Source organism: Mytilus edulis, chromosome 10 (genome assembly GCF_963676685.1).
Source record: "Mytilus edulis chromosome 10, xbMytEdul2.2, whole genome shotgun sequence".
NCBI lineage: Eukaryota > Metazoa > Mollusca > Bivalvia > Mytilida > Mytilidae > Mytilus > Mytilus edulis.
Window position 1 is genome coordinate 24,813,867 of NC_092353.1, and position 12,546 is coordinate 24,826,412.

At 29.7% G+C, this 12,546-nt stretch overlaps 1 protein-coding gene across 1 annotated transcript in view; it reads right to left on the reverse strand.

The window, feature by feature from the left end:
- Nucleotides 1–622: 622 nt before the first annotated feature.
- The window catches only part of LOC139490711 (uncharacterized), a 68,018-nt gene continuing 56,094 nt past the window's right edge, over nucleotides 623–12,546 (reverse strand). Inside the window, exons 18-22 of the mRNA XM_071277641.1 lie at nucleotides 8,115–8,351; nucleotides 6,462–6,611; nucleotides 4,467–4,624; nucleotides 4,071–4,248; nucleotides 623–1,996 (exon numbers count right to left, since the gene is read on the reverse strand). Coding sequence (XP_071133742.1) covers nucleotides 1,713–1,996; nucleotides 4,071–4,248; nucleotides 4,467–4,624; nucleotides 6,462–6,611; nucleotides 8,115–8,351 — 1,007 coding nt within the window. The 3' untranslated portion in view covers nucleotides 623–1,712. The remainder of the gene's footprint in view (nucleotides 1,997–4,070; nucleotides 4,249–4,466; nucleotides 4,625–6,461; nucleotides 6,612–8,114; nucleotides 8,352–12,546) is intronic.

Here is a 12,546-nt window from a genome sequence, read left to right on the forward strand (position 1 = left end):
AGATTTTCAGAAAAAAAATTTAACATTTATTTTTCATTACAAATTTTACTAATTACCTTAAGTAGTTGTTACTTTATCATATGGCACAAAAATCATTCCAAAAAATCAATTCGTGTTGGCCCCAGACTTTTAAAATGTAGCTATCATTGAAAAAGCTCCAAATTATCTCCATTTGGTGCAAAAATGCCATTTTTTTGGCATTAAAATTGAAATATCTTTTTTAACTCATCGGTGACCTATATGTTTATTGTTGTTTTCGAATAAGCTGTACATAAACTAAATAATTGTAAAATTTAAGCGATTTCTGTAATATAGTTCTTTTTTTTATTTCGATATTACCGCTATCTTCCTATTAGTTCAACAGAAAAAAAGGACATTAACAAACATGTCTGCTTCTTTCGAAGGCAGATTGTGAGCGTAAATGATCGGTGACCCCATTTTTTTTATTTCATTTTTCTATTAAGTATAAGACAAAGTTCATTTATAGAAAAATATATCGAAATCCTATATTAAATAAAAAAATCGATATAGACCCGCGAGCCCCCTTAACCCATATGTTCCATTTGAGCAATAGTGGCTGTTTCTTGACGTAATAGGAAATAAATACCAAATTTATACTAGATTCATTTAAGAAGAATTTTTTTAATGGTTTTAGAAAACATAAACATGTTGTGTAAAATAGTCCTTATGAGGTCAATTGACAATTTTTGTCATTTTGATTTATTTGTAAATCTTACTTTGCTGAACAATTTTACTGTTTACAGTTTATCTCTATCTATTATAATATTCAAGATAACGACCAAAACTGCAACATTACCTATTCAGGGACAGCAACCCAACAGCAGGTTGTTTAATCGTCTGAAAATATCATAGCAGATAGATCGCGATCTAATGAATAATTTTACCACATGTCAGATTTGCTCTAAATGCTTTAGTTTTTGAGATATAAGCCAAACACTGCATTTAATCTCTACATGTGTATGTTCAATTTTTAGCCATTGCTGCAATGTTTGTTGATGGATCAAAAATTCAGATACAATTCACAAACTAGATTCCTAAAGGAACATTCATTTAAATAAATGTTTAAAAGTACTAGGCACAGTAGTTTCAGAGGAGAATATTTTTAAATGTTAGCAAACATGAGGAACACATTGTGTAAAATTGTATTCAAAGTGCAATAACTCCTTAATATAAAAGGTTGATTGATAATTTTGGTTATGTTAACAATATTGCTGTTAACAATTTATCTATAGTTATTATGATATCCAAGATAATAACAAAAAACTTTCTCTAAAATTACTAATTCAGTGACAGCAACACAACAATGGGTTGTTCGATTCATTTGAAAATTTCAGGGCTGATAGATCTTGACCAATTGAACATTTTTACCCCATATGCTCTAAAAGCTTTTAAATTAGTTTTTTTCAGATATCAGCCAAAAACTGCATTTGTGTCAGATATGCTCTAAAAGCTTTTAAATTAGTTTTGTTAGATATCAGCCAAAACTGCATTTGACCCTTGTATTCTATTTTTAGCCCTGGCGGTAATGTTTGTTGTTGGATCAAAACCTAGGATACAATTTTTACACTGGATACCATAAGAAACATTCAGTTCAAGTTTGAAGATATTTGGCCCAGTAGGTTCTGAGAAGATTTTTGAAATAGTTTAGGACAACAGACGACGATGACGACATCAAACAATTATTTGAAACCTTATCTAAAAGTTATCATATATGCAGGATAGGCCTGTGTATCATGGAAAATGATATATATGGTCGGATCTGTAGTGTTGTTCACAACACAATCGTATAAAATATCATGAGTCCCAGTCTTGTTCGGAGGGATTTTCATTCCTCTTCCCCCTAATGTAAATTCTCCTGTCAATACTTTGCAAAGGTACATTCTTTTGTTGCCACTGGAGTCCGGCACCGAATACGTATCTGATGCAGAAAGGCTTGCATCTCTAGCAAAATACACACCTTCACCATATGCTATAGCTGTAATAAAGTAAATTACCAAATCATACGTGTGAGTGCAAAAAAATCAATGTTCATAGTGACTGACTTTATTACAGGTTATAACAGTTACAGCATTGTACAAGAGGTTAAAGGAAAATGGGGAGGAGAGTGGTTTTGAAGCAAGTGTTATTGTATTAGCCTAAATAAAAAAAACTGTTACTGTTGACAAGCCGACTTACTGACCTGTTAATGAGAGTGACATATTGAAGCAACATAAACTGTTACCGCAGTGATATGTCTCACCTTTATTTAGTTTTGATAGTAAAAGGCACATGTTGAAATACAAATAGCAACTCTTTAACCTGTTTTAAACTATGCACTCATACCACATTATCCTTATAACTATATGCAAATATAATTGGCTTCCCTTTAAACTGAACTCATCACAAACGTCAACATTTAAACTATGATAAAGTTTAGTAGTCTATGCACCATAATGTAGTGAGTAGAGCCATTCAATTTCCACGGAAAGGAGATATGTAAATAATCATTGAACATCATGTCAAATACCATTGACTTTCAATTTGTGGTTCATTTTAAACTGACCAAATTAAAAAAAAAAGATATTTACTATGCAAAGATATAAAAGGTAATCGACCATGACTGAGGGGGCGAAACAAAACAATCGCCATGAATATAAAATGTGCTAATTTTGACATAAAACAAGCTATCATTGGTGTACCATGAGTGGTTCCCCTTGAACAGACCTTTATTGCCAGAAAGTAGTAATTGACTTACTTAATGCGTTCAAATTTAAACTGACTCACAAATTTTATCAACTCGTCGACGCCACAAACCACTACCGAAACAGCACACCACAGTTCAGTCTCTACCTCTTCGTATGGTTGATACAAATAACCAGAAGACATTTAAGTCAACATATATTCGTCAATAATACACAAGTGTCAAACTGTAAATTGACATGAACCAATTCGTTGTAAACAAATAAAATTATAAGGTCTAGCTGCATCAATACAAATTTAAATTCCATAAAAAACAAACACATTTAGATTTATCAGGAAATAACCACTCACAAAATACCGGAGGGTTAAGCTACATTTAAGTACTGTAGAAGTTACTCTTCACCTTTGTATAAACAAACTATTTACAGGAAAATGTAAAATAAGTTCATAATGACTATTTTAACTCCCCTATTTATATCATGATAACGACATATTTTACAACAAAATAAAACATGCCCTTCTTAAATGCTCCTCAACTTCCGAAATGCTCTTCAACTTTGTACTTGTGTGGCTTTATAACTCTTTTGATCTGAGCGTCACTGATGAGTCTTATGTAGACGGAACGCGCGTCTGGCGTATTAAATTATAATCCTGGTACCTTTGATAACTTCTTTCTCTAATATAGGAGGGTTAACCTTGGGGAACATTGCAAAGTTTGACTTCTCATATCTTTGTTTTAATCCATCATAATTGCTTTCAAAACATTTTGTCCTGTAATTCCTAATCCAAAACAGTTTTTTTTAAAGCCAATCATAGTCCAAGATTATATTGGGCTGTTATTTTTCTCATTAGATCGAATTCCCATCAAGTTTCAGTGCGATATACATATATGTGACAGTGAAATGCCAAATGCTGCCAATTTGCCACACAACCAACATTACATTGGGTCATTAATGAATTTTTTCAAATAATCAATAAAATTGTTTATAGAGTGGCATAAGGTTATTTTTATTTCCATATCATTACTATAAAGTTTTATTCTAATATCTAAAACTAGAAAACAATTCCATTCTGTAAATATTTAAATTTTGGAAGGGGTACAGATATTTTTCATTTTCTGTTTTTTTTTATTCTTGTCATTTTTGATTTAATTGATATGAAAAAACTATTTTTTAAAAGGATAAATTCTTTTTTTTTAAATTCAGTTCATATTTTCTAAGAGGCATTTAACAAATGTAAGTTTCTCCTTTTTATTTAAATGGGTGATAATTTCCAGTTTTATAATCTACTCTGTCTCTTTTCAGTTGTTTTCAAGAATTTTATGTACAGTTAGAAATAAGAACCTTTGTATATTTGAACAAGTATCTCACCATTTTTACCACAATAGCTTCTATTAAATCCACGACTATTGATACTACCCATAGCATTCTTGGCAAATCCATGCCACAGCGACCTTTCATTTTGATGACCAGGTAAATTGGTACTGTCGATCATCTTCTTCTTGGCTGCATATTGTTGGTAAAGGGTTTTGTTTTGAATTCTGTGTATCTGAAAAATTATTTATGCATATTCAAAAATTAGGTTTTTTTGGCTTTTAAATATATCGATTTAAACAAAATTGTTAATATAAACTTTTTTAATATAACCAAGAATATCTTGTTGATATTTCTATTATGGTACTTATTTCTAGGGTCATCAACCATAAAACTTCATGATATAGATCATGAAAGTGGGAATATAAGTATAAATTGCATTAAATCTCATACCTCAACGATAGTTCTATGACCTCCCACACTAGAAAAGAATTTCTTGGATACGTCCTTGTATTCTGAGGTACGGGTATTCAAAATAACAGCTCTGGAGATCTCTCTATCATCTGTGATTTCCCAATGATCGGGAATCTGAAATGTACTATATGTACTATCTGAAAAAGATTTCATTAGTGTGATAATCAAAGTCCTAGAAAATGCTTCACCATTATTATCGTACTTTGCAGACACTTCAACTGAATAGTATTTTAATTTAAAAATGAGAATTTCTTATACACATTTTTGTTTACAACTTAGATACATTTAACATATATATGCACGTTAAAAATATTAATCAATGTTGTGTGTACATTTTTTAATAACTATATAAAATTTAAGCGAGGTTTTGCGATTTAAATTCTAAATCTTTATGGATGTAATTTTCCATTTATTTTGATATTAGAAAGAATCTATAACAGATCAATTCATTGTAAAAGTACGTACTTTTTATTATCTTAAAAGGAGTTTATCTATGTTTAAAACGGGTAAACTTTCATCACTTAAAACAATGTGTTCTACATACTCTTTATATTGCTTATTAATTGATAAATTAAAGGAAAAGACTATGTTACGAAGTCACTTTGTTTCACAAAAAGTAATTTCCAGTGATAAAAATTCCCTCTTTGCCAAATTAAATGATTCATAGATCTTAAAAGCCCCCAAACAAACATTATTGCAAAGACTACACAACCTTTCATGTGAATCAGATATTGCTGTTCAGGGAATTTTCATATTTTTAAGTCAAACTGTCTCATTGAAAACAAAAGTGTCTATATTTATTTTTGTTCTTCATATAATGTTATAATTTAAACGTGTTCTTTACCGGATTAATTATCTAAACAGATAAAAATAAATTTTGAAACGGAATTTGGCTATGTTCCCTGTGACTTTCAATTTAATTTTGTTTGACTTTTATAAACTTGAAAATATAACTGTAAAACATTTGCATGCCACCCTGAATACATGCATTTTATTTGTAAACATCAATTTACCACATAGCTAAAGGAAAACAGTTCCCAAAAGAATAACAGTAATTTCCTTTCAGAAAGTGACAAATATACTGGTCTTTGATACACATTTTGTAAATCTTGGTGACCTATTTGATGAGGAAGCCATATTGATCATAGGAACTTGGGAACTAGACATTTATTTTGGCATTCTCCCTTTTTGCGAAATCCTTTAAATTTAAATGAAATTTGCGTTTGATCAGTGACCGTTGTGGATAGTAAACTTGAAATTAATTGATAGATAATAGCAAATACAAGTTATATCTTAGTAAATATATGTTCATATAACCCAGACAAACGCTAAATAATTGAAATTAATAGAAAACCAAACAATCACATGAATAACAGATTTAAAAAACGGGGTAGGGCCAAAATTAGTGTCATGTCCTGAAAGTACCTATTGTTTTAATGTTGTTTGTATTTTTCATCCTTGTAATTCAATCAATATATTGAAACCCTCTCTGATGTTAAAAAATTGAAGAACAATGTACAAAACAAAAAAACTCTGGATTGAAGACTGGTACTAATGAATAAAGAAAATGCTCGCAAATCATATACCTAAATGAATTAAGAAAACATGTAATAATTCTCTGTCAATAGTCTATAATTGACCTACAATTGTGATCATTGCTATAAAAATGTGTGTATTTAATACGATTCAGTATTGGTACATGTATTTACATGTTTTGAAATTGATCATTATTTTACTTTATCTATCCATTAATGTAAATTCTATATTTTCTTTTCCTCAACACTCAAAGCAACAAGTTTGTCAATCACTTGTATCTATACACACTAATATTTCACATTTTTTATATTGAATGGAAAGTAAGCACATATGATTGTGTCTTAACATTTCGACAATATTCCAAAGTTTTGACAAGTTTTTTGCAGTCTTTTGTTTCAGCAGTAAGAGCACATTCCATGATTATCTAAGTAAATTTACCTGTAGGCATCTTTTGAACACATGCATTGTTTGATTTAAATTTTGGTTCATCTCCAGTAGCAGTGCCACTAAGACATTTATAGTATATCTCAACTTTGACGACACTTCCTTCTATTTTGTGTATCTTTTTACAGACTGTTGTTACAGGGGCTTAGCATGAAATGAATATAAAAATACATGTGAATTTTGATTTCTATTTGGATTTTGGGTGGGTATACACAAATTTATAACTAAATACCGAAATCCAAGACATCGTGAATTCAAACGTAATAAATTCTGTTTATGAAACAAAACTACAGCTAACTTCTAAAACATCTTAATTATTGAAAGTTATGTATTTGAATTCGAGAGTGTGATATTTTCATGGGGCATAATTTAACATAAATTCATTTTGGTTTTGAAACTATGTATAAATATTGGTAAAACACAATGGATCCTATCTTAGATATTTATTACTCCCTCCTTTTTTGAAAAATGTATTATGTGTGAACTTGGTGAATAACATATCTTTAATCAAAGCTAACATAAAAAGTTATTTAGGTGATACTTATACTATCTCTGTAGCATATTGTAATGTAAATAGTAATGCGAATTCACAGACACGAATAATTTTATATCAGAATGGTGTAAAAAAGAAAAATCAGAAAGATTTAATTTTTGAAATACATTAGTTTGTTAGTTTTTAAGTCAGAAAGACGATAGGTTCTATGATTTGTTAGGTTGAACGTATATTACATAATCATGATCTTGAATTGAATGCTGAATGATTGTTTGAATTCGTGGTAAAGGTTTAAAGCAGAAAATAGTTTCCGCGTGAACCTTGTAACAGTAGTATACAAGCCTTTTAGTAATTTCCCCTAAACAAATCTAGTATTAACCCCATTACTTGAGCATTAAAGTAATGAAACTTGCCAGTAATTGACTTTGTACATATAAAAATACTCATAAGTTAATTGAAACATTTGTTGTAAGTTGAGGATCTAAGACATGATCTATTCAAATGGTTCAGAATACTTTTCCTATCTATATATGTGCATGCGTTCGAATCCCTGTGAGAGAGGATTTTTTTTGTTTGAAATTTGCAGATTTAATATTGTTGTGCTGATATTTAAAGTAATTATGAATATAAAATGTGTTTTCATCCGTTTATCAGCTTCACTGGCGATACAATGGTTTGATCTATTGTAGAGTTGTTACTTGTATAGACGTACTTATCAAATAATTATTTATGCTCTTTAACAACAGATAATTTAACTAATCTGCAAACAATTCCATGTTCATGTATTATGTCTTCTATGCTTAGTCTTATCCAGTAACAACTCGAGTTTCTACTGACGAGGAAATGTAACACTAGGTAACAAAAAACTGAATTTTGAGTTCAGTCAAGGCTGCTGAGTTTCACAGTCCAGCACCTGGAGGCAGGCAAAACAAAATACGTAATAGTTCAGTGAAAATGGAAGTCACACTAAACTTAGACACATATAAGTGAATTGAAAGAAGTCTTTTTGTTTTCAATAGATGATTTAGCTTTCTTTTGTTAACTTTTCTGAAGAGTTATTACAGAAATGATGAGGTTTTCTCGTCTTAACTGGAAAACAATTAAATACAAAGTCTTTTCAATGATAATAATATACTCATAATGGAACATCCTACCTTTACAGTCTACAAAATGAACTATCCATGTATTTTTTTTAGTATCAAGGTGAACCTCCTCTACTCCAGTGACACCCGACTTTCTCTCATTGTCGAAGTAGAACATTACAGCATCCCTTGTTGTACCTGGTTTAATCTTTGATACAATAATTGACTTTGATACTGGTACAGACTCTACTTTCAGAAAACATCCATTAAGCTGTCTATTCTTACATTCACTAGTAAGCTTTCCCATGTCTGTAGAGAAAAAAAAAGAAACACATATAATACAAATTTAAATAACATTGTTTTATAAACCTCAAATGGTGTTGTCTAAGTCTGCAATACGACAGACAAAAATCATCAAATTTATAAACTTAACAGTTTGCATTATGACTTTGAATGGTATTTTACCTATTAAAATTATAGTTGAACTTCACAAGCTTAAACTTGAACGATATTTCGAGTGTGTAAAGAACTTCTCAATATTTTTTCGGGAATTTAAACTCAATATTTAAAAAGCTTACTAAATAAGAATTTCACATTTACATGGCTTGAGTGTTTGGCTTTTCTAGCTATTTTGACCAAATGTTATCAACCCGTACATCATTAAAAGATAAATAATAAACTGATCATCACAAAGAACAATCTAACGATGGAAGCTACAATGACAAGTAACTACAATCTGTACATATAAACTACATCTTACATGACAGATCTAGTATTTGTTGCTTTTTTTTTCTTTTTAAAGTAGATAATAATATGATTTCAAAATTATCTTTATCTGATAGGCAGTAGGTTTTCAATTGTGTTTTTTTTTTATACATACAGAAATATTTCAGAAACAATTTTAGCAAACCTGATTTTATCATGAATGAAAGTATATCTGTGATGAACAGAGAAAACTATGTTGAGCACTTGTAATAGAATATTCAAATCAAATAGGAAATTCATACTTGGCACAAGCACAAATTGTACAACAACATTTTTCCCAAATGGTATTACTGAAAAAAAAGGTAATCTTATGTTTGCCTCTATCTATTAAAAAAGATCAATTTGTATAGTGTCCTAATTGAATCTCTAATCAAAGTATAGTAATATATTTAAATTCTCCTCAACACTTAAAGATTTTCTCCTATAAAATTCATACAGAATTTGTAACCTATATTTCAAAAAATAAAATGCAAACTTTTTAATAATGATACATTTTACAATTACAAGGTGTAACACCACTAATTAAGGCCCGGCCAGAAAGCACATACCAGAAAGTAGTACATATTTAACACAAAATAGTTCCTACGCATGAGTGTAACTTCCAAAATATGTAGAATATTTACGTGTTTTTGGTATGAAATGAAAGCTGAAGGACTGGTGATCATTGTAGAACACTTTTGGACTTTTAATTATGAATATTAAAAAAACTGCATCAAATTTTAAAATGAGGGTTCATTTTGTCTGTTTGTCAGATTTGAAGTACCTGTTTTGGTACATCCGAAGTTCCGGGAACCAGTTCTTTCTTATATGCCATGTAAGGTATATTGATTTTTTCAGTAGAAGACACCATAAAGTGTTGCTTTGAAATGCAATGATTGCCACTTTATTTGAACTTAAAACAAAAGAGGTGTTCCTTCTTGAAACGGAGGAATTTAACATAGAAAGCAATGGGACCATGAATTAGTGGTGTACTTCCTATTACAGAGAATCATCAGAAATCAATTTTTTTGAAGTTGTACCTATTCCAATGAAAATAAGTCAAATTTGATGTTAGTAATCATGTTTAATCATCTTTTTTTGGTGAACCATCCTGTTTATGGGAAATTTAAGCTCTTTAATTGGCATACTCAAGTATTTTAGCCTTTTATGGTCATACAACATGCATGCAGTTAAGACTTGACTCAGAATTCTTATTTTTGCAGTGTTTGTGATTGAAATCAATAAAACATGCATTTTATGATATGTATATAGTACAAAATAGCTCTTGGTCAAAATAATCATATGATTTTTCAAGTTTTATTGTTTCTCTTATGGTAGCCTTTTACAATCTAGGCATATGGTATATACTCATATAAGAATTCTAAAATCTCAATGTACATGCAATTTTGAACCAGTTTAGCAAGTTATCTAGCTGAGGGATATATAAATTGCTCTTAATAATATATGTTTAACCACAGAATTATGGTTTATACAAAACAAAAGCAATTTTCCAATTTAAAGAAAAAAGGGGGGACAATTTTCTCATTTATGTCTTAAGTTTGGACTAATATATTTTTATTTAATGAAGAACCTCTGATAAAAAAATGACTATTGGTAAGCACATATCTTTCCTAATAGAAATTAATAAATAAAACAATGATACTGAGAATAAAAAAAGTATATTGGCCATTGGTAATATCCATATGCAGTTTTCTTTGAATAACCCATATGTTACTACCAGTCCAATTTGAGCTTAAAATTAGTAAAATAGTATTTGGACTAAAGCTTTATATGTTTTTTTTTGCTTGAAATAGATCATAGAATGAAATAAGGTAATGCTCAAGTCAATATAGCAAGTTAGGTTCTGTATTACAGAGAATCATCAGAAATCCATTTTTTTGAAGTTGTACCTATTCCAATGAAAATAAGTCAAATTTGATGTTAGTAATCATGTTTAATCATCTTTTTTTGGTGAACCATCCTGTTTATGGGAAATTTAAGCTCTTTAATTGGCATACTCAAGTATTTTAGCCTTTTATGGTCATACAACATGCATGCAGTTAAGACTTGACTCAGAATTCTTATTTTTGCAGTGTTTGTGATTGAAATCAATAAAACATGTATTTTATGACTTGTATATAGTACAAAATAGCTCTTGGTCAAAATAATCATATGATTTTTCAAGTTTTATTGTTTCTCTTATGGTAGCCTTTTACAATCTAGGCATATGGTATATACTCATATAAGAATTCTAAAATCTCAATGTACATGCAATTTTGAACCAGTTTAGCAAGTTATCTAGCTGAGGGATATATAAATTGCTCTTAATAATCTATGTTTAACCACAGAATTATGGTTTATACAAAACAAAAGCAATTTTCCAATTTAAAGAAAAAAGGGGGGACAATTTTCTCATTTATGTCTTAAGTTTGGACTAATATATTTTTATTTAATGAAGAACCTCTGATAAAAAAATGACTATTGGTAAGCACATATCTTTCCTAATAGAAATTAATAAATAAAACAATGATACTGATAATAAAAAAAGTATATTGGCCATTGGTAATATCCATATGCAGTTTTCTTTGAATAACCCATATGTTACTACCAGTCCAATTTGAGCTTAAAATTAGTAAAATAGTATTTGGACTAAAGCTTTATATGTTTTTTTTTGCTTGAAATAGATCATAGAATGAAATAAAGTAATGCTCAAGTCAATATAGCAAGTTAGGTTCTGTTATAGGTGTAACACCACTAATTAAGGCCCGGCCAGAAAGCACATACCAGAAAGTAGTACATATTTAACACAAAATAGTTCCTACGCATGAGTGTAACTTCCAAAATATGTAGAATATTTAGGTGTTTTTGGTATGAAATGAAAGCTGAAGGACTGGTGATCATTGTAGAACACTTTTGGACTTTTAATTATGAATATTAAAAAAACTGCATCAAATTTTAAAAAGAGGGTTCATTTTGTCTGTTTGTCAGATTTGAAGTACCTGTTTTGGTACATCCGAAGTTCCGGGAACCAGTTCTTTCTTATATGCCATGTAAGGTATATTGATTTTTTCAGTAGAAGACACCATAAAGTGTTGCTTTGAAATGCAATGATTGCCACTTTATTTGAACTTAAAACAAAAGAGGTGTTCCTTCTTGAAACGGAGGAATTTAACATAGAAAGCAATGGGACCATGAATTAGTGGTGTACTTCCACAACTCGTTTTTTTTTTTGCAATGACTTTATAAAAAAACTTTTATAATTTGGTATAAATCAATATGGCTTTTCACTAAAAACAAAATAAGATAGCAAAAATGAATATTTAAGCTACTGCAAAGCAAGGATAAAAAAAAATAATTTGCCTTATGAATGAAATTATGACCGCAAAGATCAAACCTTGAACAGTTGATACAAGCTTGGACACAATATTCAAGCTTGATACTGTCTGAATTTGGATTGTTATCATTTTCTATAACATGAAATAGGTTTCTGACACAAAATAAATGTTGTCAATGATCTTAAACTTTTGAAATGGAACATATAATTTACCTAGAATGGTCTGATACTATAATCTAACAATATGGTTAGATTCAGCATTAAAAAAAAAAAAAAAAAAAAAAATTAAGTTGAAATCAAACAAAGTTAAATTTTGAACCCTTTTTACCTGAATGTAGACTAATTTAAAATGTGGCCCATTAACCAAGATATTGTTGCTCACCTGACTCTTCTTTGGCTTTGGATATCACGTAAAAAAATAGATGA